The sequence below is a fragment of the Bubalus kerabau genome, chromosome 17 (genome assembly GCF_029407905.1).
Source record: "Bubalus kerabau isolate K-KA32 ecotype Philippines breed swamp buffalo chromosome 17, PCC_UOA_SB_1v2, whole genome shotgun sequence".
NCBI lineage: Eukaryota > Metazoa > Chordata > Mammalia > Artiodactyla > Bovidae > Bubalus > Bubalus kerabau.
In genome coordinates this window covers 17,621,248-17,646,526 of record NC_073640.1, presented here as the reverse complement: position 1 = coordinate 17,646,526, position 25,279 = coordinate 17,621,248, and the positions used below count along the sequence as shown (strand labels likewise).

The following is a 25,279-nucleotide window of genomic DNA, read 5'->3' as shown; positions in this document are numbered from 1 at the left end:
TTGAACCTTGGCCCCTCCCTGCCACACGAGCTCTGGAAGAGGCTGCAGCCCATCGAGGCTGCAGCTCCCTGGGCCATCACTGTCGCCACTGCTGTGCATGGACCCCCCATCCCCCCATTTTTCTTGGCTTCTGTCTCCCCAGGGATCTCAGCTGACCAGCTTTTGCTGGCTTTGCCCCTGATCAGTGCCCAGGAACTGTCCGAGACTTTCTGCTCCTGAAAGGGCAGCCCAGTCATACAAGACTCAGTGGCTGGGTTCTGCTGACACTGGCCCTCCCTCCTTAGGGCCACAGTGTCCCCAGCCTGCATTCTTGCTGCCTCCCAGATGTGAATGGTGGGGGGGCTGCATCTCTGGTGTCCTCTCACCCCTGAAGAGACCAAAATCAGCCCTTCCAGAATTCAGCGGTAGCCAGGTTACCATGGCGATGCCCATTATCCCCGCTGAACAAGAGATGAATCAGGAGCTAAAAATAGGCCCCCAGAGTGGATGGATGGACGGATGGATAGAGGCAGGGGTGGGTGGGCCTCATTCAGGGTCGGAACAGTCTGTTTTTCCCAGACAAGATAATTTAGGGGGAAATCTCAACCTGAAACCCATGCCCACAGAGCTGGGAGGTACTGCAAGTGCTGCCCCCTCCCCTGACAGGAGCATAAAGCACGCAGCGCCCAGTAGGCCCTCATAAAGCCCAGGGCTTGGAGCTCTCTCCACCTGAGCCCGGCTGGTACAGACTTCAGGCAGGGAACAGCGGAGGCTCTTGGCTTCGGGTGGCCATCGCACCGACTGGCCCTTCCCAGGGTGGAGCAGTTTCCCCTGCGCCCTTTCATTCCCAGCAGGGTCCTTGGTTCAGTCCAGGAAGGACCTGAGGAACCTGCTGAGATGCTCCCTACTCTAGTGCGGGGCTCCAGGGCACAGAAACACCATGCCCCACCCCTCCAGTGGGGTGCGGTCCTCTGCTGGGGGGGCAGTGAAGAGACAAAGCCGCTGCAAGGACAAGACACTTTATTCTGCCTAAGTCCCTTCCCCCGCCCCCGCAGACCCCACAGACAGAGAGACAAGGGCGGATGCAGCTGGGACCAGGAGGAATCTGGCTGCAGGGACAGGGGTCTGGGGGGCCGGGGTTTTCTCAGAGACAGGGCACGGCCTGCTGACTCTCCCCATTGAAGATCAGAAGCAAAGGAGCTGTCCCCCAGGCCCCTCCCCACCCACCAGGCTGGGGCTGGGTTAGGCATGCCCATGGGACCTCTGCACCCTTCAGCCCACCAGGCAGCAGGGTCACAGGAGCCAAGGGTGGGCCTGGGCTGCAGGATGGGAGGCCCCTGGGGAGTCGGGTGGAGGATGCTGGAGGCAGACGGTGGACACAGTCCTGGCCGCCCCATGGGTCCTCAGAGAGCAGAGCCCAAGCTGGCTTCTCAGGCGTGGGCGCCGAGGTCTCTTGGAGGCAGCTCCTTGTGGCTGTAGTATTCCACCAGCTGCCTGGGCACCTCGGCCAGCACACTCTTGGCCAATGCCGCGGGGGATGCCTGGGTGTGGGGAGAAGGTGCCTCCAGCCAGCTTCCCGTCCCCCAGGCCCCCTTCTCCACCTACTCACATCCAGCCCCCTTCCCTAGAGCCCCCAGCTCCAGGGACCACAACCAGGAATTCACCAAGTGGGCAGGCAGGTGAGCCTGTGTTAAGGTTGAGACCGCAGTGGCTGGGCAGTCCGCCCCTGCTGTCACTGTGGGGGCACAGACAGCCATCTGGGTGGGTGTGACCCTGCTCTGGGCACGGGGCAGAGCGGCTGAGGCCCCTCCATGGCCCAGGTCCTCCTGTGAAGCTGCGAGTGTGTGTCCACGTGACGCAGAGTTCCTACTGTGTCACAAAGAGGCTTGAAAGCCAGGGAGGTGGCTGCCTGAGGGGCACCCTGCCCTCTGGGGCGTCCATGTGATGCTTCTCATAGTGCAAAGGTTTCTAGGGGCTGAAACTGCTCAGGATGGGGTAGGGGCTCAGAGCCTGTCGCCCCCGCAATGCTGCCAAGGGACCCGCCAGACACTCACGCTCTTGAGCTCCCGAAATGGAACAAACTGCACGATGTCGCGGAGGGCGGGCTCGCCACGTGGGGAGCGCAGGACACCATCGTCGCCGTCTAGCACCTGCATGTCAGTGAAGTCGGCGTTGCCCACCCCGACAATGATGATGGACATGGGCAGGTGGGAGGCGCGCACGATGGCCTCGCGTGTGTCCGCCATGTCAGTCACCACGCCATCCGTCAGAATCAGCAGAATGTAGTATTGCTGGGGGCACAGGGGAGGAGGGGCCGTGGGGACCCTGCAGGGCCGCTGCACCTCCCCCAGTCGAACCCCAAGTTCACCAAGCAGACCGCCTGGGGGTGACCACGGTTGCCAAGCTTTTCTAAAAATGTATTTGCAGAAGCATACCACATGTACACAGGTGCACACACACACATGGAATCACAGTGAGCTGTGACCACGTGCTTCCTCTAACCCGGAGGTGGATATGGCCACACCTTACAGGTGGGGACAGCGAGGCTAGGGGACCCGGGGTTGACCCAGGTCTGAGGCCAGAGGAGAAGTGATCATCAGCCCAGGGCAGGGAGGGGCTCCCACACCCTGAAGAGACGCTGAGATTTCAAACAACACACTCTGGCCCAGCCTGGCCAGGTGCCCAGTGTGTCTGCGCATGACAGACTGGGGCTTGTTTCAAATAAAGGTCCATTTCCAGTGTGAAAAAAACAAAACCACTCAGCAATCATTACTAAAAATCTGGGCAAGAGAAAACACAGAAGAGGTGCAAAAATCAAGCTGGAGCGCCAGCGCTGGAAGGCTGGCCAGACTATCCCCTAGCCTGCTCAGCTCTGGCCGAGTGGGCACCTTCTCCCAGGGACCCCCTCTGAGCCCCCAGACCAGGGGGATGGGCAGTCTCCTGTCCAGGGCTGGTGGATTCCCACAGTGCCTGGCCCAGCCCTGAGCCCCACACACCCTCCTCCCACCCCCAGAGTAGGGGCGGCACCCCACTGAGACCTCACAGCCCTACATCTGCCAGCAGTGCAAACACCACACCATCACTGCCTGCGGCAGAAGCATCACCTGAAGCCGGGGACCACTGCAGTCGGGGCCCCAGGAGGCGTCAGCCAGAAGGGACAGGGCTTCTCCGCGGAACAGGAAGACGGGTGAGGGCAAAGTTCAAGAGGAGGCTGAGGAAGGGGGTCCCAGATGCCGCCCAGCCTCCACCCACATCCACCTCACGCAGCTAAGACAAAGGATCTGAGCCCCAGCAAGAACAGAGGCAGACCTGAGGCCCCCAGAGTTCAACCCCTCCCAGAGGAATCAGACAGGACATGAAGGCCACCACAAGGGCATGGTCAGCAGACTCCAGACAGGGGCCCTACTATATGCACATGTCGATCTCTTTAACAAGGGGATGGCAAGGGGACCCCGTAGGAGAAGGCAGGGGTCCCCAGCAGGATGGCCACACCCACTGTCAGGCCCAGCCCCATATCTTAACCCTGTGCCTCCTGGAAAATCCACCATGGTGTGGATGAAATGACTAGACACTTAATACTCGGGAACTGACGTTGTCTTTAGGTGTGATAATGGGACCCTACTGTGAAGGATGTGGCAACCCACTCCAGTGTTCTTGCCTGGAGAATCCCAGGGACGGGGGAGCCTGGTGGGCTTCCATCTACAGGGTCGCACAGAGTCGGACACGACTGAAGCGACTTAGCAGCAGCAGCAGCAGTACCTCTTTCAGAGGTTTATACTGATATTTACAGATGAAATTATGTGTCTAAAACTTGCTTCAGAACAATACAAGAACATGAAAGCTGAATGTAATCTTTAACTCCAGGCTGGATTCTACACCAGAAATAATATTGTAATAAAATTATTATTTTTTTGGCAATTAATGAAATTGGAGCATATTATATAAAGTATCAGATCTAAATTAAACCACCTGAGATTGATACTTGTGCAGTGACTGTAGAAGAGAATGCCTGGATCTGAGGAAAGAAGGGGTGGGAGGCGATGCTGTGACCCTGCCTTTGGGGGCTGTGTGCCTGGGAGAGCCACCCCCACTCAGGGCGCAGGACCAGGGACCACCAGGGACTGGGCGATGGCAAGTCCCAAGGATGGAGCAAGGCTGAGAGCAACAGCCTAGTCCCACCACAGGGACTTCCCTGGTGGTGCAGTGGACTTCCACTGCAGGGCACGCAGGTTCAATCCCTGGTCAGGGAACTAAGATCCCACATGCCGCGGGGCACAGAAAAACAAAGGGGAAAAAACAGATCAGGAGACCAGAACACGGGAAGGATGGGTCCTGGGACGGTGAGGAACATGGACACATGGGGACAGATGGAGGCTGGGGTGAGACAAGAGGAGGGGGTCGCCTTCAATGTGAGACTGCAAAGCCGTACTGTACAGGATCTTGTGAGCAGATCAACACCAAGAACTTGGAGGGGGGAGTGAGGTTCAGGAAGCCAGCAGCATGCTCTCAAGAGATTCAGAGGGAAGACAGGACCAATGTGTAGATGGGGGCAGTGGAGGAAGAGAAGTAGGAGGAGGTAACAGGGCAAGAAGTCGCTGACCAGTGAGTCCAGGGAAAGGATGGGCCAAAGGTGTTGGGTTTGGGTTATTCTTCCATAAAGTTGACTATTTTTTTTTCCAGAATAAAGGGTTAAAGGAAGGCAACAGAGTCGTCGTGCCTCAGGCAGGTCTACAGAACCCTAATGCAGGAGGCAGCCTTTAGCATCTCACCACTTGTGCGAATTAAGAAGAGGGATTTCCCTGGCAGTCCAGTGAATCAGGACTGTGCACTTTCACTTCCCCGGGCCTGGGTTCAATCCCTAGTCGGGGAACTAAATTCCCACAAGCTAACACAGTGCAGCCAAAAAAAAAAAAAAACGGAAGACAATGCAAACAAAATAACAATACATGTATAACAGAACCACAGACAGCAGATCAGCCTCCAGGGCGAGAATCTCCTGGGCAGAGAGCAGCGCTCAGCTCACTGGCTCTGGGGCCCTCGAGGCGTCTCCACGCCCGGCCTCACTCGGTCCAGACACCCGGGACTCCTGCTTCCGCCCCCTCTTCCCTCCCTCTGCCTCCCCGGCCCCACCTCCCGGCCCCGCCCCACCTCCCGGCCCCGCCCACCGGCCCCACCCGACCAGACCCTTCCCTCTTCCCCAGCGGCGGGCCGCCCCTCCTCACACAGCGGCCCTGGCACTAGGCACCTACAGAGGCCTCACGGGTGCGCTCCTCGGCCGCGGCTGTGCGGGCCACCTTGGAGATGATGGGCGCCACGTTGGTGGGGCCGTAGAGCTGGACCCTGGGCAGGCAGTTCTGGTAGGCCTCCACCACACCCTGGATCCCTGTGGGGGGAGGGGTGTGAGCAGGGCCCCAGCGCACCCCCACCCTGGGCCATTCACGCTCCTACCTTCGCACTCATCGTCCTCGGGGTTGAAATTGATGGCAAAGTCATGGGACACCTGGGCAGAAGGGACTGGTCAGCGGATCCACCCCCTAGCACCCCCCCCACCCCAACTACTGAGAGAGGTAGGTTTGGAGCCCCCGGGGCCACCATGTGACACATCCTTGTGGAAGGGGGTCACTGGGGACAGAGGGCAGAAGGCCAGCCCTGGATCCAGGGGGACCCGGAGCTTCTGAGATGTATTAGCCAATAATTCCCCGACCCCCAAACTTTCTGCTCAAGCCAGCCAAACACCCTTTCTAAGCGGAAAATTCCGGGTGAATGTCCCCCTTCTCCTCACAGGGCCACAGGGCTGACCGAGAACACTAGTGCTGGGAGGTCAAAGGCAGGTCCCCACCCCCTGCCCCACTGCCCGTCACATGGCACTGCTTCCCCTGGGGTCCTGGGACCCGGGCTTTCTCCTACCTCGTACTTGGGAGGGATCCGGGCTCCAAACCCCAAAGCAGAGAGCCTCTTGTCGCTGGAAGAGAGGCCGCCTCATCACCCAGGGCTCCCGACCTCACTGAGGGAACGGGGGCTTTGGAGAGACACCAGCAGAGCCAGGAGACCAGGTGCCCCGAACCACATGGGGGAAACTAAGGCCCAGAGCTGTGAGGAGGCCACCAGGCTCGCAGGCAGGCAGGGGTGGTGCTGACTGGATGCAGGGACCTTGGCCCCATCACTCCTTAGGCCTCGAGAGCCCTACCCCTCCATGGCCTCAGTTTACTGCTCTGTGTCTGCGAGAAGGACTCGGACCCCTGTGGGGGGCCACCCCATCTCCCTTCTCAGGCCCTGGGGCGCTGACCCATGACCCCTGCAGAGCCCAGGAGGCATGGGAGGCCAGCACACCTGTCGTAGTCCTGGCAGATCTCTCCCACAGCCACCAGGGCCTGCAGGTACTCGTTGGGCTGGAAGGGGTTGATGTAGTGCAGGGAGCAGCTGTTCCTGGGGTCCCCATTGGAGGCCGTGAAGTCAATGGCCACCTGCAGAGGCCATGGCGTCGTGAGCCTGGAGCCCTCCTTCCTGGCCTGGGTGGCAGCTGCACCCCATCTGACAGCTAAGGACACCGAGGCCTGGGGAAGCCACTTGCCCAGGGATGTGAGAAAACCCAGGGGCTGTAAGCCCAAGGGTCTGACGCTGTGTCTGAGTCGCAGAAGGGATAGGCCAACCCCAAAGCTCCTGGGTCCCCAGGCGCAGCCAGCGCCTCTGCGGCAACACCAGCCAGGGACCCCAAGGAGCTGGAGCAGTCACAGTGGACCCTCAGCACCTCCTCCTGCAGTCGAGGATGGAGGGAGGGGCTGAGCAGGGCCTGGGAGGAGTAATCCCTGAGATGGGGTCCCGTGTGTCCCCCCGCCTAGTCACTACCCTCAAGCCTTTCTGGCTGTCACTTGAAGAAGCTCGGAGGGGTCACAAGGAAGGGGTCTGCAAGCCCTGCAGAAGGGCCTTTTCTGCACACATCCACCCCGGGTATCAAACGGGCTCTGAGTGGGGCCAGGCGCCAACCCCCCCATCCTCTGGGATGCAGCCTGCAGGTGGTGTGGAGGGTGCAGACTCACCGTGAAGTGGATCTGGCAGCCGCCCATGACGTAGTCCAGGAACGAGTACACCCTGTAGAGCTTCCAGGGCCCCCACCCCGGGGAGACTCAGGCCGGGGCTTCAGGGCAGGGCCTCTGGGGCTGCTGGGATCTGCCGTCCCCCAGGGCAGCTGGGGCAGGCAGGAGCCTGGCAGCCTCAGTCCCTGCCTCTCTGGCCCTCAGGCTGTCTGCATGCCCATCTCCCCCGATCATCTATTCTCTTGTTTCCCCCTCCCCTCCATTTCCTAACCCACCTCCATGCACTGGGGGCACAAGAGCCCTTGAGTCCATCTGACAATGGGGGAGATTCCAGGGAGTGGCCTGTCACTGCTGAGCTTGCTCTCCGCAGAGCTCAGGCGGAAGCAGGACTACCCCCCAACCCCGCACCCTGGGTGGGCAGGGGAGGGTCTGCAGCCTGGGCTGAGGCTCACCTTCAGGTCTGCCAGGATGACCACCCCAGAATTCTTGTAATTGCGCTTCTTCTGCTTATACTTGGAGTTCACACAGTCCCACTGGGCCTGGGGGACAGGGACAGGCAGAGACCCCCACCCCAGAGTGCCAGCCCCCAACACCCCACCCTAAAGGGGCCGGGGAGGCCTTGAAGCCCTGCCCATTGGCAGCTGTCTGTCCCACACAGGCCGGTGATCCCTACTCTGACCACCTGGTGGGCGTGGCTGTCATGCTCTGTCATCATCTTTAGCCTCTCTAAAGCCATCACAAGCACTTTTGGGGAACTCAGCCCAGGGCCAGCACCCCAGAGCATTCTGGGGACAGGCCGGCTCACCTGGTCCTCCCCGAAGGCTTTCTGCATCTCCTCGAAGGTGGTGGAGAATTCTCCAATGAAGTCGTGCTTTCCGCGGGAGTCATAATCCCAAACGAGGCCCTGGGGAGCCCAGGACTCCTCAGCCCGCCTGCCCCTCTGGGGTCCCAGGCCTAGCGTCTCCATGGCCCTGCAGGTAGGCCACCCCCTCCGCACCACTCCTCTCCAGTACCTACCCCCCACCTCCCCACCACCCCGCACATCTCAACTCCAAGAGGGTGTGGTCTCGTGGGGCTGGCCCCACCCAACCGCCCGCCCCGCCCCCTTCCCAGCCACACCCCCATCCTCCAGGCGCAAAGCCCCACCCACCTTCAGAGGCCGCGACTCCTCACAGCTGCACAGGCTGCTCAGAGACACCTTGAAAGGCTGCCAGGTGGGGCTCAGGTCGTTCTTCACCACCTGTGGGCCGGGAGGGGCAGGCGGCTCAAGGGGCCCGGCCTCAGGCTCCAGGCAGGACCCTGCGAGCCCAGAGCTGCATCTCCGAACCTCGTTCCATCCAGAACCCCCTTTGTAGCTTCCTCCACATTCCGGGACCACCTGGACTTCTTTCCTGACATAGCCTTTTTTAAACTCAATTTATCTCAAAAGGAAACGCTTTCCCACTGCTGTCACTGGGATCTTGTTTCATGGGCAGGTAGTCACAATAAATGCAGATCCTTGACTCTAGGTCACAAGGTCCACCCGCGCCTGGCTGCTCCCTGTTCAAAGGGGGATGGCGGGCGGTGTTGGGGATCAAGGCCCCTACAGCTACGGCGGGCAGGGAGGTGCAGGAAGGGTCAGGGGCTGCCCTCTCTGTGCTTTCACGCTACCCTCGGGTGTTGGGCGGGGACCCCCTCACCTCTGTCCTGTACACCAGTTGCTCGCTCTGATCATCATTGATCCGGTATAGCTCCAGGAATGGGTCTGACTTGCTGAAGAGGTCCTGGCAGAGGAGCAAAAGATGAGCTTGGCAAGCTGGGTTGGGGGCCAGGCTCGGCCACTCCCGGGTATGAGGGCCCAGCCCTCCCTGAGAGCATCCTGCCCCAGCTTCCCTAGCTCCCCAGCACTTCCAGCCCAGAGACTGGCTCCCAGCAGTTTCTCCACTGTCTGCCCAGGGACCTCCCTGAGCCCCTGAGTGTCGTCACAGGAAGCTATGAGGATGAACTGAGGGCAGTGACACAGCAGGACCCCGACAGCAGCACGGCTGCCCTGGCTCTGAGTGCGTCCCACTCCGCGGCCACCTGTCTTCTCCTCATGGACACCCCCTGACAGCAGGGAGAGCTGGGCTCCAGGGGAGCACCCCTCACCTTGTCGTCCAGCTTCCTGGCCCTGAAGGAGAGCTCCACGTAGCCGTTGTTCCCGGAGATGTCCTCGGCTATCACCTGGATGGAGTGGGCAGGAGGGGCCTGACCCCTCGCGGGCCTCGGGGTTCAGCCGGCCCACTCCAACCCTTCTCCGCCCTGCAGCCCAGTCTATGGGAGGTGCCTAGACACCGCGGCAGCCTGGGCCTCGTCCCCCACTGCCTCAGCGACGAAAGGGCGGGGCCTGCAGGGGAGGGGCCGGTAGAAGGCGGGGCCTCACCGTGATGGTGGACTTGCCCGCGTTCCTGCCGAACTTCAGCAACAGTGCCCGGGTCACCTTCTTCTGGGCCACGATCTGGAAGTCAGAGGGCCAGGGAGGGTCCGCACCTGCTCCCTGGGGACTCTAACCCCGCCCGGGGTCTCCCCGTCTCCTTCCCAGTGACCCCAGTCACCCTTGGTGGCCTGGCTCCCCAACCTACCACCCAAGTGAGGAAGTGGAGATTCAGGCAGAGGTCCGGGACTTACTGAAGGACCACCACTGGGATTTGAAGCCAGGGTCCAAACCTTTGGCCGGCCCTGCAGACCTGGTGGCACTGGGCGGCCTTCCCATAATGCAGAGTTTACGTGTATATCCAGACATACGTGTCCATACATGTGTCCATGGACCTGCACCCGTAGGTGCATGCATGTTTGCACATTGATGTCCATGCATGTGTGTCTCTGCATGTGAGGAAAGTGGGTGGCCAGCATTGGGTAGACCCTGCTGAAATCTCAGTCCTCTTATCTGACAGAGGCTCGACCCAGCCGTCTCTGCCCCAGGCAGCAATGGAGATGAGTCACATGCCTTCATGTTGGGGAAAAGAAGTCGGACACAAATGGGAACATACTGTGTGATTCACGGACACGATGTTCTACAACAGGCAAAACTATTGGGGGAGGGGGTTGAGAGGAACAGGGGGGCCTGCTGGATGACAAAGATGTGCTGTGTGATCTGGGTGGTGGTCAGGTGTATACAACTGTCTAAAGCCCATCAATCCCAACCCTAGAGGTTTACACATATTACTGTATGTAAATTATACCTCATTAAAAAGCCCTCAGAGTACTCACGAGAATCGAATGCGTGACACATGGAGTGTTCTGCCCAGAGCCTGCGCTGAGCAGTTTGGCTCGAGGCAAGACCTCTTGTTTCACTGACCATCATAGAGCTAATGGGAATGACTTTACTGGAGGATGCAGGGTCCCTCAGACCAGTCACTGCCATGGAGACAGGCAAGGGAAGGGCTCCCTTATGTCGTGGAAGTGAAGAAGCAAGCTGCAGAGCAGTGTATGTCATTTGTGTTTTTAAATGTGTATATATATAGAAAAAACTATATGTCCCTTTGCTCTGATAGACTACCTCTCTCCAGAAGGATGTAACAAACCTGGGGGCAGGGCAGGAGGGAGACACCCAGAGCATGCCTGTTATATTTTCTGAATTTAGATCCATATGACTATATTACCCAGTTCCAAATTACATTTTTTAAATTAACTGAAAGACATTTTTTTAAGGAGAAGGAACTAGGAGTCAGACAGAACACCTGGTACACAGTTGGTGCATAATCTTGCAGTCCCCAGATCACCACTGCACCCGCTGAGGTGCCCATGCTGCCCTCCTCCCCTGAGGGCATGGGGACGGGGCACCCACCTGCCCTAAAGTGCATTCCATGCCCCCCAGGAAGTCATCCTCCTGGCAGCTCAGGCTGCTGGGCCCATGGGTGTCGTAGACCTCAAAGCGCAGCTTCTGCACCTCCTCGAAGTAGTAGTCAAGCGTGAAGACCTTGGAGAAGACTGGGTGCAGGCTGCTCCGGACCACCTCGGTTCTGTCCACCTGCAAGCGGCCCTGGGTGAGCAGACCCCTGGAGGAGGGGGACAAGATTCTACGGGGGCACTGCCCGGAGACCCTGTGCCTCTGCTGTAGCCCGCAGGGTTCCGTGTCCCACCCACCGCCCTTAGGTGGTCCTGGAGGACTTGCATCCCGGTTGTGCTGTGGGAAGACCCATCTGTTGCTTCAAGGCTTCCGGTTGCCCCCTGGGGGGGGGGGGTCATTCCCCAGAACCCCGGGCACCTCCCTCCCTGAGATAAAGGTGCAGTTCTCTGGCCCCCACAGGCTACAGCTTCTCGTCTCGTGCCCACATGGCCTCCTCCATCCCCACACCACAGATGGGGAAGCAGGCTCAGAGAAGGGAAGGGGTGTCCAAGGGCACCCCAAGTCAGGGACAGAGCTGGATTGGAACCTGGGCTGAGCAAACCTTAAAGCAGAGATCTTTTGCCAGCACCCAGCTGGGCAGGCAGGGAGACTCCAGAGTTGCGGGGCGGGGGCGGGGGTGGGGTGGGTGCGGATTGCAGAGATAACCCCTTGGTTCAGCTCTTTCCTCCAACTTGGGCCCCAACCCATCAAAGTGCAAACTGGGCTGCAGAGGTAGGTTTCTGTGCCCTGCTCCAGAGCCCCACAAACTCCCACACCCCAGATGAGGGTGTTTATGTGCTTCCTCAAGGGACATATGCCCCAGGGAGCGCTGAGGCCAAGCAATGAAGGCTAATGGGGGCTTGGACCCCTCCAGCAGATCCTTTGCCCCCGAAGCCGATGACTGGAGGGTTTCTCAGGCCAGGAGGCTGGTGGTCCAGAGATGACAAAAAACAGCACAAGGTCACAGCCAGGGAGCAGTGCGGTCCAGGGAGCTGGCGCTGCGCATCTCTAGGACTAGGCAACCCTCAGCGGCTGTACCCCCGACGTGCCCCTAACCTCCCTACCTCCGCCCGGGCTGTATGCGGCCACCGAGGCCAGGGACGCGCGTGCGCGGACAGACCCGTCGCAGGGGGCGCACTGGAAGCTGGGGCGTACTCGGGTCCGAGTTCCGGCCCCCCAGCTCTCCGGGGGCTCATTGCCCGACTGCACCTATTCGCCCCCGATTTCTTGCCCTTTCGAGGTGAGGCCACGCGTCTCACGTGAGATGGTGGCGGAAAAAGCGCTTCGTGGGGCGCAGAGAGGTCTGAGCAGTCCCGCGGCCCGCCCTCTGGCAGCGCAGGTCTGGGGTGAAGAGTCCGCCCCCGCGCAGGCGCCCCGGCCGCTCCCGGGACTAGAGGGAAGCCCGCGTCGCCGAGAGACGGGACGCGCCCAGAGCCAGGTCCGCGAGGCTTGCGAACCGTCCGCTGCTGCCCCGACCCCGGCCGCACGCGCCGCGCTCGCCAGGCCACCCCGCGGCCGCTCGGGACCGCCTCGACTCTTCCCGAACTCGAGAGCCAGGCGCCAGGCTGGGAGCCCTCTGGGCGGGGCGTCCCGGTCTCGGAGATGGAGTCCTGGCTCCCGGAGCGCCGGGCTAGCCTCCTGTGGGACCCGCGGTGCGCTGTCTCCGCCCTACGAATGCGGACCCGGCGGAGGACTGGTGCTCCCGGCTGCCCCGCGGGCCCGGGGTGGACCCGTGACCTCGGTCAAAGCCCCGTGTCCCCTACTCCCCTCTGTGCCCCCCAGGAGAGCCCCTGCGGCTCCCTCAAGTCTGGGTGTTTTACTTGGCCCCAGAGCCCCCTCCCGGACCCGGGGTCGCACCCTCCACTCCAGGGCTCCCTCCCTCTACCTGGAGCCCCTCTCGTGGTTCCGCCTCCAACCCAGCCCCTACACTTCAACCCCACAGCTCCAGGGCACCCATCTTTAGACCAGGTAACCCCACCGTGACCCTGCTCTGCACCCCATTAGCCTCTCGGCTTCCGCATCCGCGGCTCCAGGCCCCCACCCCCCGCCTACCCGCGCCCCTACCTGCACCCACTGGCCCTGCGATTGCAGCAGCAGCACCACGCTCGGGTCGGACTTGGTGAGCGGGTCGCGGTCCAGCAGGTGCCGGCAGCTCAGCCGCAGTTCCACCTTCGAGGCGCAGGGCGCCGGCACCACCCCGGGGGCCGCCGCCGCCCGGCGCTCTGAGCCCGCACTCATGCTCCCAGCTCCCGCGCTCCGGGACCCGCCTGGGCCCACCAAGGGGCGGTTGTCCGCCAGTCGGCGCCGCGGCCGCGCGGGGAAATGATGGCCTGGCCAGGCGTGGCCGCGCTTCTCTCCCGGCACGCCAGCCCGGCGCGGGCACACGTGGCTCCCGCAGCAGCCACGGCACGGGAACTGCAGGAGGGGGTGTCAGAGAGGGTGGGACAGAGGAGGGGGCAGTGGAGGGGCGAGTGGAGGGGCGGGGCTTAGGCGGGGCTGGGCCGAGAGGGGGCCCTGGAGCCTGGGGGGGAGGACTGGGCGCTGAGCGGTGGCCTTAGCCCGCCCTTCGTCCCCATCCCCCTTCGAGATGTCCGGGTTTCCACGGATTCAAATCCCCAGGGTGAGAGGTTTGGGATCCAAACTGGGTGGGCCCTCCCAAGATGACCAGAGCTCCACGGGGCCCCCTGCGTGTGGAAACCTGCTCAGGTCAGGAGGCTCTCTGCTGGCCTAGGCATGGGCCCCAGGTCCCTGCAGGCTGCCCCCCTGGGAAGCCAGGGCCCAGCAGAGGCCCAGTTTAGCACCAAATCCACACCTCTCCCTATCCCTGAGACCCCAACCCCAGGCCTTGCTGCATTTAGTGAGGCATCATTCAGTCAGCAAGCATGTGGTGGGCACCCCCTGTGCGCTGGGCGCCTCCCGTGTGCCAGGTGCCTTGGGGCTGGGACTGGACACAGGAAGAACAGGGTCTGCCTTCCCAGAGCCTGTTGTCCAGGAGCCAGTACAACCCCTGCTGTCCTGGGGGTGTCTACACTGAGGGTCAGGGTCTGGGGTCCTTCCACATGTGTCTGCTGCACTCAAATCAGAACAGGCCTGGGCTCCTTGGGAGGGGGCCCCTCGTCCTGAGCTTCACCCCCACCTTGGACCACCCTGTGCTTGCAGTGAAGCTGTGCGGAAGAGGAGGTGTTTGGTGGAGGCAGAAGCCACCTCCCAGTCCATTCTCTTTGCCAGTTTCTGCCTAAAAATAGGGCACAGACCTGGCCAAAAGCCATGGTGGGAGACAGGAGGGGGGTTTAAGGTGAAAGGGGACCCAAGGGCCAGGGGAACAGAAACCAGGTCTCGGGCACACTGGGCTCTTGTGAGCTCGGGCTGAGCCTTGGTCACCAGGACTCCAGAAGTTCCTGGGGTCAGAAGCCCCACCAAGAACAGGACAAAGATGCTGCCCAGGCGGAGGTGGAAAGTGGAAGGTTGCACCCCAGGCTCAGAGGAGGGTTCTCCACAGGTGCGATGCCGAGGAGAGCATCCTTAGCGGTGGGATACAGGCTCACACCCCAAGGGTGCCTGCAAGGCAAAGACCTTGTGCCCAATTTGCAAGAAGGGGAATTCTTTGCAGGCCAATCTGGTGCCTCCTTCTGCTGCCTCAAGCCTCCATGTCCCCCGTCCTAGAAGCTGGCCCAGGTCCCAACAGCTTCAGAAACCAGCCGTTGGGAGGGCCGGCTTCTCTCTGTAGACAGTTACCAGCCTGGAGCCACTCTGGGCCTTCCAGCTCCTGCATCTTTCTTGGCCTGGCTTCCCAGAATCTGTGTTTGTAGCCCATCAGCTGTGCTCTTGGGCTCATGGGGGCTCACTAGCTTGCAGGGGCCCCAGTTCCACTTGCACCCTGGCCAAGGCTTCTGGCCTCTCTGAGTTTTATGGGATTAATACAAAACCCCAGGAGGGTGGAGGCTCAGATGGGCACCCAGCCCCACATTGGCATGCCCAGAGGCTCCGAGTCAGCCTTGGGAACTTCCCTGGGACCTCTCCCCTGCCAGCCCTGAGGACAGCTCTTTCCAATGCATGTGTTCATGCTAACTGTGATGTGGTAGCTACTAACCCACTGCAGCCCCATTTCACAGACGAGAAGGGGCTGCCCAGCCCACCAATAGAATAGAGCTTACACCCAGCCACAGTTCAACTCTTAACCATCACACACAGCACCACAGTAACTTCGTATTGCCACCCCCAGGGGGAGAGGGAAAAGAGAATTCAGAGTTTGGGGATTCAAGTCTCTGAGGTCCAGAGATTTTAATGGACCTGGGGTCTCTGCTTCCCTGGTGGCTCAATGGTAAAGAATCCCCTGCCAAGCAGGAGACATGGGTTCAATCCCTGAGTTGGGAAGATCCCCTGGAGAAGGAAATGGCAACCCACTCCAGTATTCTTGCCTGGAAAATCCCATGGACAGAAGAGCCTGGTGGGCTACAGTCCATGGGGTTACAAAAGAGTCGAAAATGACTTAGTAATAAACAACTGGGGTCTCTGCCCAGCCTCACTGTAACAGGCCCCTCCCTGCCTTGCGGGGTGGTCCTGGGCTCAGCTCCAGAGCTGACCTGGAGAGGAGGCCGGCAGGGCAGCTCCATGCAGCACTAACGGAGAGATTCTCCAGAGCCCAAGAGAGGCCACTGGGCTGCAGGATCCACCTGCTCTTCCTCACCCAGCAGCCCACAAAGGCCTCAGGACAGGGGAGGGCCCGGAAGGTGGGGGGTGCGAGAGCTCAAGCTGCCAGACGCAGGAAGTGAGATCCCCACCTTCAGATATTCTGTTGTTACTGCTGTATGGAAATAATAACACATGTTCCTTGTTGAAAAGTTAAAAAATGTAGATAAGCAATTAAAAAAAAAATGGAAATTCTAGCACCCAGGCAGAAACACTGTTAACACTTTGATGTTTATCCCTCCAGCTTTTTTTTTTTCCACACAAATCTGTTTGTATTAGTTTTTACAAGCTGCTTCCCACCCTTAGGGCCCTTCCTACATCTGGCTCCTCAGATCACAGGCATGGGGACTCTCTGCCCCACCTGACAGCCGAGTTCCTGGGCCTAGCACTGTGCCCAGCACACAGTAGGTACTCAATAAATGTTCAAAGAGGTTCAAGGAGGTACTCAATAAATGTTCCTGTGTGCAGTTTTTTAGTAACTGCTTTTCTTTACATCGTATTGCCATCTTTAATGCCATCGACAGTGTTACCCCAAAACTTGTATGTTGAAATCCTGACCCCCAATGTGGTGGCATTAGGAGGTGGGTCTTGGGAGGTGCTTAGGTCACGAGGGTGGAGCCCCACTGCATTTGTAACTGGGACCCTAGAGCACTCCCTCACCCCTCTGCCATGTGTGAACCAGATACCAAATCTGCTGGCACCTTGATTGATCTTGGAGTCAGCCTCCAGAGCTGTGAGAACTCAGTATTTGGTGTTCATAAGCCTCCTGCTCCCCCCCACCCCCGCCCACCCCCAGTCCCCAGTCAATGGTGTTTCTGTTCTGGCAGCCTGAAGGGACACTCTACCTCGATAAGCTGAGGCCAACAGCAGGGGGATGGGGCACTGCAACCCCTGAGGCTAGTCTAGAAGCCACTGAGTTGCCACTAGAGTTTTACTGGAGCATGGCCATCCTGTGTGTTCACGGATGGTCTGAAGCCGGCTTCGCCCTGCAAGAGCAGAGGGATACTCTGTGGCCTGGAAAGCCTGAAATGCTCACCATCTGGTCCTTTAGGAAAACGGTCTGCCGCGTGCATCTCCCTACCCGCCCACCCTGGGTGCTCAGAGCGGGTATCTGAGGGGGCCAGCGGGGTAGAAGCGACCCTTCCTCATGTATTTAACTAACCCCATGCTGAAGCTGAAGCTCCAATACTTTGGCCACCTGATGCAAAGAGCTGACTCATTGGAAAAGACTGTGATGCTAGGAAAGATTGAGGGCAGCAGAAGGGGGCGACAGAGGACGAGATGGTTGGATGGCATCACCAAGTCAATGGACATGAGTTTGCGCAAACTCCAGGAGATAGTGAAGGACTGGGAAGCCTGGCGTGCTCCAATCCATGGGGTCGCAAAGAGCTGGACACAACTTAGCAACTGAACAATAACAATCTCTATCTCTTTAAATGCTTCCACATCACCAATTTTTGGAGCAACAATAAAGCATCCTTGTTTTAGACAACTTGCGTCTCAAGCCACAGAACCCTGCTTGCACTGGCTCCCCACCACCAGCCAGCTCCTACTCAGCCTTTGAAGCCTGGCTGAACACGCTCCACCCCCAGCACTGGCTCTGAGCTTCTGGGAATTCTCCCCCTCAGCATCAGATGGGTTGCCTTGAGCAAGTGCCAGAAAGCTCAGCCCCCTGGGAGGGGAGCAGAGCTATGTCCAGGCTGTGTGCGGTCCAGGCTGTGTCCAAGTGATGCACTGCTCAGGCAAGGCCATCACCATACCCTCCACCTTGTCCTTCCCAGGGCCCAGTGGGCTTGTTCCAGAGGCTTTGGAAGGCACGCTGAAACTGTCAAAGTTTTAAGAATAGGAGGTGGTGGGGCTGACAAGGCTTTCAAAAGCTTACACCTGTGGGCTGGGTGCTTCCTTGACTAACCTAGGAAGGTCACTTTATTTATCTCAGAACCCTGCTGTCAGAACTGTTTTCCTACAGGATTTGGCATTTCTCTTGTTGTTGTTCAATTGCTCAGTCGTGTCTGACTCTTTACCACCCCGTGGACTGGAGCATGCCAGGCTTCCCTGTCCTTCACCATCTCCCGGAACTTGCTCACTCATGTCCATTGTCTTGGTGATGCCATCCAACCATCTTGTTCTCTGTTGTTCCCCTTCTGCCTTCAAGCTTTCCCAGCATCAGGGTCGGCTCTTCGCATTAAGTGGCCAAAGTATTGGAGCTTCAGCATCAGTCCTTCCAATGAATACTCAGGATTGATTTCCTTTAGGATTGACTGGTTGGATCTCCTTGCAGTCCAAGGGACTCTCAAGTCTCCAGCACCACAGTTCAAAAGCATCGATTCTTTGGCACTCAGCCTTCTTTATGGTCCAACTCCCACATCCATACATGACTACTGGAAAAACCATCGCTTTGACTCTACAGCATTTCTCTTACTTATTAATGGCTGCACCAAGTCTTAACTGTGGCCCATGGGATCTGTAGTTGCAGTATGTGGCCGAGTTCCCCAACCAGGGATGGACCCTTGCATTGGGAGCGTGGAGTCTCAGCCACTGGACCACAGGGAAGTCTCACTTTTAAAAATGAGACAGGTGAGCCCAGAGCGCTGCTGTCCCAGAAGAGCAGAGTATGCCACACATATGTACACACATGTGCACATTATCACACACGGCAAACATGTTTTGTCCCACCCACCCACCCACCACACACATGCTCACATCAAATGGAGACAGATACAGTGAGACACAAGCATACACGCAGTCACAATTGAGTGTGCTGAGACACAGGCATTCCACCAGAGGCAGCACTGGGGGGAGGCGAGTGAAGCAGGGAACTCCCCCTCCCATTATTTTCTCAACCCTCCTCCAAAGACATGTCTGTCATTTTGGTAACTTTCGAACAATCAGCCCCCAGCCCCTACTCCTCCCCCCAGGGGTCTGCTGCCCACTCTGCAAACAGCTGGTCTGAACATTTAGTGTCACTGACAAGGCTCAGAGAGGGGGATGGCCTTTGTGAGGTCACACAGCAGTGGGACTCTACCCAGACCCCACTCCCTACCCAGAACCCAGTTCTCTCACCTCCCTTGACCCTCCAGGCCCATGTGTCTCCAGGGTACAGAGGACCATAGGGCATGGAGTGCCTGCGGTTAGCTGAGCCCCTCCGCCGTTAGCCCAGTCCTGCAGCCCATGTGAACCTGCGCAGGGCCAGCTGGAACACATGACACTGTCCAGGACGAGCTGCCCTGCTTCTCGGCTCCCCTGACCAGGAGTCCCGCTGTGAAGCCCTTACCCTGGGCACCTGATACTGATACTGCTGCTTCTGGGATGGTGACCTGCTTCACTGGGTGAGTGAGATCTCTGCACCTTTTAACCCAATCTCAGCGTGCTACTTTGCTTGTTAAGATGCAAGCTGCCGGGTCCAGCCCACACTGAAGGGACAGGACAGACACACGACGATGAACCAGTGGCTAGGTCAGGAGGTCACCTTGTGCTTCCAGTCCCATCGATGAGGGCAGCATGGGCCAAGGAGACAGGCAGCAGCAGTGTCCATGGGGTGGGCACTTCCAGGTGACACAGACCTGGTTTTATACCTGACTCACGTGAAGGCTTTGAGGATATTCTTGGTGAAACCGCCTGGATGGTGCTCACAGCCCCTCTGCCCTCAGTCCCTTTCAACAGTGACCCAGTTTTGCCTCCTCTTCCCCAGGAAGCACCATCCTTCCTGGTGAAATTTTCAAAGAGGCAATAACTAACCATACACTGTGTTTCATACACTTGCAAGTGGGACTTAAAAAGGAGGGGAGCCCAGCTGAGGACCAGAGCTGGAGGGTGGCAGGACCAAGGTCTAACACAGCTTCCCACTGCCCCACAGGTGACCCAAGAAAGCCCTGAGCCTTCCCCAGGACGGTGGGCCCAAAGAATCTGGAAGGCCAGCCCCTCCCTTGATGGCCTGCAGCAGGCCCTTCCCCAGCCCTCCTGTACCTTGGTGATTGTAGCCAGTCACCACTGCAACCCAAGGCTGACATGTGCCCACACACTGGTGAACCAGCCAAAGGACTTTCAGAAAGAAAACGCCACAAAGTTTTGCGATAAGACTTTGTGGAGCTAGGATTGTTTTGGTTACTGCTGTGTTCCTGGGACACAGTGGGTGCTCAACGCCTGAGTGCCTGTTCTCCATCCTGAAAACTCCCTGCATTTTCCCTTTCTAACTTCTCCACCCAGCACCTGCTTGTCATCAGCTTCTATGGTCCCCAAGATGGTCAATGCCAGGCTGGCCCTGTGTTAGGCAGCTCACTCCTTGTCCTCTGGTCTGGTTCTAAGCTGCTGAGGCAGCAAAAGAGAATACTGACACTGGTAAAATCCTAGAACTGGGCACAAACCACTGTGGACTGAGGTGGAGATTGGATAAAGGAGGTCATAGCTTCTCACTGATTCCCTTTACATCTGGATCTTTTATGAAACAAAGACCTTATTTTTCCTCTGTAACACCCTGAAAGCACACAAGAAAAATAGCAAGTGCAACCACCTATATGAGACCTAAATAAAGAGGACCATCAGCTCTTTTACACAGGTGTCCCTTACTCTGCTCTTTGGCTTGAACATTCCTGGTGGCTCGGGCAGTAAAGAGTCCACCTGCAAAGAAGGAGACCCTAGATCAGGAAGATCCCCTGGAGAAGGGAATGGCTACCCATCCCAGTATTCTTGCCTGGAGAATCCCATGGACAGAGGAGTCTGGTGGGCTACAGCCCATGGGTCACAACGAGTTGGACATGACTGAGCGACTAACAACTTAAAGGGGTACAAAAAACCCCAAAGCCTAAATAATCTAAAATGACTATAGTTTCTCCGAAAACAATTTGAATCAACTAGAAATTAGGATAAATTTCAAATCTTTTAAAATAGCCTGTAACTTAAAATAATCAGGGGAAAAACAAAATAAACTTTATAACCACCACCAAACCAATGCTGCTGCTGCTAAGTCGCTTCAGGCGTGTCCGACTCTGTGCGACCCCATGGACTGCAGCCTACCAGGCTCCTCTGCCCATGGGATTTTCCAGGCAAGAGTACTGGAGTGGGGTGCCATTGCCTTCACCGAAATCAATGCTAGCCTCCTACAATTTATCATCACTGGAGCACCCCCTTATAGATACAGGCGATGTCACCAGTGCACCCACTATGGTTATCCATCCCTAAAACCCACAGTTCTGCCCAAGTGGACACTAACCATAGCAGCCCCTGGCCCTGCACACCTGGAGGCCTCTGCACCCTCCACTCTGTGGGCACTGTAGCAAGGGCTCCAACAGGAAGGCAGTCACCTTCCCAACTTCTCACCAGGATCCCAACACAAAGCAAATGGAACCATGGCTTAGGCCATCCAGAAGTAGCGCCCCATGAGCCCTCTTTCATGGATGGATCATGAGGCAGGCTCCAATCCCCAGGCCTCCACACCAGCTGACCCTTGACGGGTCGAGAATTTTCAATACGCTGAGTGTACACGTTAAATTAGCGCCTTATAAACTGCCAGCTTTAGATGTGAAAATAGTACTTTAATAGTCAGTAACAGGAACACACAGCACCTCCTGGGCTGGAGGGTCCAGACAAGAACACTTACTAAGCACAAGCCTCCCACGTACCAAAGCTGCTTCCCCCACAGCTCTGCTGCAACAAAGGTCAGACACACCCCAGGTCCCCCTCGAGGAGGTCCCCCCAGGCCCTGGCTCCTTACACAATGAAGGTCACATGGACACTGCAGGTTTATCACAAGTTGCCAACAGCACTTTATTTTTTCTTTTCAACATCCTGTTCTGCGGCTTCCTTGGCCCTTTTCGCCCGGATGCCAAAGAGCCGGGCATTGGCGCGGGCCATACGGAGACTGGCAAATGCCTTAAAGTTCTTCTCCTCCTCTGTGATGACTCTGGCTTTCTCCTTCTTATAGACCTAGAAGGGAGCCCAGCGAACTGTCAGCAAACTGAGAGGCCTTGGAGGGGAATCCGCCCACCAGAGTAAAGCTAACTGGAGGCCACCAAGAGAGTAGAACAGTACCTCCTTGGTTGAAAGTAACCCCCAACTCAGAACCTAGTGCCCAAATCATGTGAAGGGTGGGTGGGGCTTGGACACAAGGTGGGTGTAGGGGCTCAGGCCCACTCCACCTCCCACTCCCAGGAGCCTCAAGGGCCTTGTCAATTGCTGGTCAGGCTATAGGATCACCAAACATGCATGGAGAGCTGCCTCCAGCCTGGGCTTCCCAAACATCAAAAAGTGGAAAAGACTCTACATAGAGGGTAACAAGTGAGGGCAACTAAGCTTTCCTCAAGGAGCCCATCTGTCTGGACGCAGCTGACTCTCCTCAGGGCAGGTCGGTCTTTCACAAACCAGTAAATCTCAACATGGGCCCTAGCTGCCACACAGAAACCCTCCAACCCAACCCCAGATCCATCGTTCTCCCAACATGCCCACTTACGTTCCGTATGGGCATAACAGGTCCGGTCAGCTGAGTGGCCAGTTTGAGCTCTTCAGCCTGTTTGTCAATGAGAAGGGAGTCAGGTGAGTTTAGCTCATCTCCCAAGGAGCCCCAAACTTGTCACCCGAGTGCCTGTGGATTCCTGCCTGATCGAGTAAAGGTAAGCAGGGTCAGATGAGACACCCACGTGTGAACCAGGGATGCAGGGAGAATGACTGCCAGCAACCCATGTAGATGGGCACTGCTGATCTCATACAAAGATTACTAACACGCAGTACACTTTCAATTTTAACAAAGCTGGCTCCAACTCCTGCCCTTAGTGAATCCTGACATTTCAGGCAATTAGTTTGAGGCTCCTCAGAGGCTTTCTCCCACATTATTTATCTTCTCTCTACTCCTCTGCGTGGCAACCCTGCTTTAGATAAGAAGCTGCAGACAGGTACTTTGTCCTTGCAGCCCAGCTAGACCCACAGTGAGATCTCCACACCCTCATCCCGCTGGGCGCTTTGGGAGCCGGGTACTCACAGAGCTGTCTCCCTTCTTCGGGGCCGAGGGCTTCCTGGGGAACAGGATAAGCTTGGAGCGGTACTCCTTGAGCCGCTGCACGTTGGCCTGCAGGGACTCCGTGCACTTGTTCCGCCGCCTCGGGTCCACCGAGATCCCAATGGTCCGGGCCACCTTCTTGTGGATGCCGGCCACCTACCCCGACAGAAACAGCTAAAGCCCCGAAAACTCCCTGACCCCCACCCCCTACACCAGGAGGGCCCAGCCGTCAGATGGAAAAGGGTTCAAATGCACTTTCATCATGGCAGTGCAGCGATTCCGGAGAATGTCATCACTTGGCTATGTGCCACGAGGAACAACCAGTGGGTCTCAGAACACGGGCTGTCGACACTCACCCTTAGCTCCTCCAGGCTGAAGCCCCTGCCGGCACGAACCTTCGTGTGGTACCTGACCGTCGGGCATCTCACCACCGGCCGGAGAGGACCGGACGCGGGGCGCGGGGCAATGCGGCGCGCCTTGGCCTGCCGGGCCTTGCGTCTGCGCAGAGAGAAGCCGAACGGGGGTCACTGTCCGCCCTTCCCGCAGCGTGCCGGGCGCGCGGAGGACGGGATGGGCGCGCTCGCTCCCGGACGCTCACCTACGGATCTTGCGAGCCGGCTGGTTGAACCACGTGGCCACGCGCCGCTGCCAGTCCTTGTGGAAGTGGGGCTTCAGGATCATGCCATTCCGGCTGGGCGCCATGGCTGCGGCCGAAAGGCCTGGCGAGCGGGTAAGACGGGGAGCGAGTTAGGTCCGGGCGCAGAGTCCCGTCGGCGCGCGCACAGAGCACGGGCCAAGGCCCGACGCCGCTGGCGACAGGTATACCCCGGGAACGGCGGATGGAGCCAGATGGGATCGGATAACAGCGATGGCGCCGAGCTCCCGTATACTCACCTCCTCCGAGGGCTCACGGCCGGGAAAGGAGGAAGTGCCCCAGAGCACCCTGGGATGGTAGTGGGCCCGGCCAATCAGAAGCGTCAGAGCTTTGTGACCAATCAGAGCCAGGGCCACAGAGTGACGCCCATGCCTTCCCGGCAGTCTTCGCGGCGCGGGCAGGTATGGCGCTTCGTTGCCGGCGTTCTTGTGGTTCATGCTGTGGGAACAGCGGTTGTCTGGGTCTGGCGAATCTCTGGCCTGCCAGCCTGCTAGTACGCCACTGGAGGCCTCGCCCTCCGCGTCCCAAGCTGTAACGCCGGACGCCGCGTGGAGCCCGCTCACCCTCCTTGTGGGCGGAGCGCGCACTTAGGAGCGTCCAGAGCGCCCCGAGCGTGTCGCCCACAGCCTGGGCGCACAGAGGTCTGTGGTCCGGCCGCTGGTGGCGAGTAGCCCGCAGAGTGTAGAACTAGGAACCGTGGTCGGCCGCGGGTGGCCGGCTCTCCGCTGTGCACACTGCCTTCCACGCAGATGAGCGTTGTAAAAACACCAAGTAGCCAGGCAAGCGTCCGCCCCCTGGACCCTGGCGCCTTCCTGTTCCCGGGTCAGCCTGGGACGACGCCAACACATCTGCCATGTGTAAGCCTTTTCGCCCAGCAACCGCCTTCCTTTCCTACCCTCACGGCAATCGCCAAGATTCCTCTCGCGAAACCTGATCACTGTTAAGAGTTTCATAACGGAAAATGAGAAATTCGGAGGTCTGTATCCTGCACTGAGTAAACAGGTAGCTGATATTGATGCTGATAGCTTTGTGCCCTCTTGAGACACCCTTGGGTACTAGAAAAATCAGGTTGGGGCTCAGTGAGGAATTACAAGGTTACGGTAAGGTAGACAGAACATGTTAAGGGCAGAGGAGGCGTGTAACACAAGTGCCAAGGCTGTGGGGAAGGTTGGAGCCCTGATACCTAGTAGGTGTGTGCTGAGCTCTGAAGCAAATCAACCCTGAATATTCATTGGAAGGACTGATGCTGAAGCTGAAACTTCAATACTTTGACCACCTGATGTGAAAAGCCGACTCATTGGAAAAGACCCTGATGCTGGAGGGTCTTTGAGGGCAGGAGGAGAAGATTGAGGGCAGGAGGAGAAGGGGGCAACAGAGGATCAGATGGCTGGATGGCATCACCGATTCAATGGACATGAGTTGGAGCAAACTCTGGGAGATAGTGAAAGAAAGGGAAGCCTGGTGTGCTGCAGTCCATGGGGTGGCAAAGAGTTGGAGGCAACTGAGCGACTGAACAACAGCAGCAGCTGTGAAGCAAGGGCAGTACCAGCCTTGCTTTGATGACAGTTGTTAGCAAATGCAAGAAAGCTCTTCTCAGTAAACTTGGAAGTGGTGCTTATCTCTGAAGATAGGGTCATGTTTAAAATCTCTAGCCTTACATAGACACAGACAGCTAAACTGAAAGGTCAGCGATCCAGAGGAAAGTGTCTGTGGAGTTGGCTAGTATACTAGTAGAATTTTTGTACTAGAGACTTTGGGCATGTGATTGGTGTGAAATGGGAGAAGCTGCTGGGAGCCCTGTTAGGCCTCAGAACAAAGCTCAGTGCCGAGCTCTTGGTAAGTCAAGGTCACACCACTTTGCTTCCAGGTGACAGGGTAGGAGCCAGGGTGGGGAAGGCAGTGCAGGAGAGAAGGAAGGGAGAGAGCAAGGGATTATCCACCTCACAAATTACTTTGTCCATTGAAGCTGAACCCACACTCCATTCTGGCAGCAGAGGGTTTGTGTAGGAGATGTTTGCTGAAGAAACGCTTGCGTTGGCCTGGGGTTTATTTCTTCAGACACAATCCAATGTTAGCCCTCACCTTCC

At 58.1% G+C, this 25,279-nt stretch overlaps 2 protein-coding genes and 1 non-coding gene across 4 annotated transcripts; all 3 read right to left on the bottom strand.

The window, feature by feature from the left end:
* Window positions 1–983: 983 nt before the first annotated feature.
* Window positions 984–13,237, bottom strand: CPNE7 (copine 7). The gene is made up of 15 exons (XM_055551483.1): window positions 12,925–13,237; window positions 10,819–11,001; window positions 9,415–9,489; window positions 9,141–9,215; window positions 8,693–8,776; window positions 8,164–8,253; window positions 7,819–7,917; window positions 7,466–7,552; window positions 7,017–7,076; window positions 6,310–6,443; window positions 5,887–5,941; window positions 5,428–5,479; window positions 5,229–5,362; window positions 2,034–2,270; window positions 984–1,520 (listed from the first exon to the last, which is right to left on the bottom strand). Exons 1-15 carry the CDS (start codon window positions 13,096–13,098, stop codon window positions 1,410–1,412), a joined length of 1,650 nt encoding a protein of 549 aa, XP_055407458.1. The 5' UTR covers window positions 13,099–13,237; the 3' UTR covers window positions 984–1,409.
* Window positions 13,238–21,287: 8,050 nt separating this feature from the next.
* On the bottom strand, window positions 21,288–23,425 carry RPL13 (ribosomal protein L13). Of its 2 annotated transcripts, XM_055552590.1 has the most exons (5): window positions 23,136–23,425; window positions 22,894–23,035; window positions 22,520–22,693; window positions 21,995–22,051; window positions 21,288–21,471 (listed from the first exon to the last, which is right to left on the bottom strand). In XM_055552590.1, the coding sequence occupies exons 1-5, from the start codon at window positions 23,237–23,239 to the stop codon at window positions 21,313–21,315; spliced, it is 636 nt and encodes a 211-aa protein (XP_055408565.1). In that variant the 5' UTR covers window positions 23,240–23,425; the 3' UTR covers window positions 21,288–21,312. The 2 variants fall into 2 exon arrangements, with proteins under 2 accessions (XP_055408565.1, XP_055408567.1); XM_055552592.1 differs by lacking the exon at window positions 22,520–22,693.
* LOC129632613 (small nucleolar RNA MBII-202) lies at window positions 22,749–22,832 on the bottom strand. Its single transcript, XR_008704603.1, has one exon. It is a non-coding gene; the product is annotated as a small nucleolar RNA MBII-202 (small nucleolar RNA).
* Window positions 23,426–25,279: the final 1,854 nt, after the last annotated feature.

Bases quoted from the DNA above. Each gene is read 5' to 3' on its own strand.
- RPL13 (XM_055552590.1), bottom strand. From the start codon at position 23,239: ATGGCGCCCAGCCGGAATGGCATGATCCTGAAGCCCCACTTCCACAAG. The intron at 23,036-23,135 runs GTGAGCGTCCGG...CTCTCTGCGCAG, and splicing joins CCGGCTCGCAAGATCCGTAG to ACGCAAGGCCCGGCAGGCCA. The intron at 22,694-22,893 runs GTGAGTGTCGAC...CTGTCGGGGTAG, and splicing joins TCAGCCTGGAGGAGCTAAGG to GTGGCCGGCATCCACAAGAA.
- CPNE7 (XM_055551483.1), bottom strand. From the start codon at position 13,098: ATGAGTGCGGGCTCAGAGCGCCGGGCGGCGGCGGCCCCCGGGGTGGTG. The intron at 9,216-9,414 runs GTGAGGCCCCGC...CACTCCATCCAG, and splicing joins CGGGCAAGTCCACCATCACG to GTGATAGCCGAGGACATCTC. The intron at 8,254-8,692 runs GTGAGGGGGTCC...CCCGGCCCACAG, and splicing joins AACTGGTGTACAGGACAGAG to GTGGTGAAGAACGACCTGAG.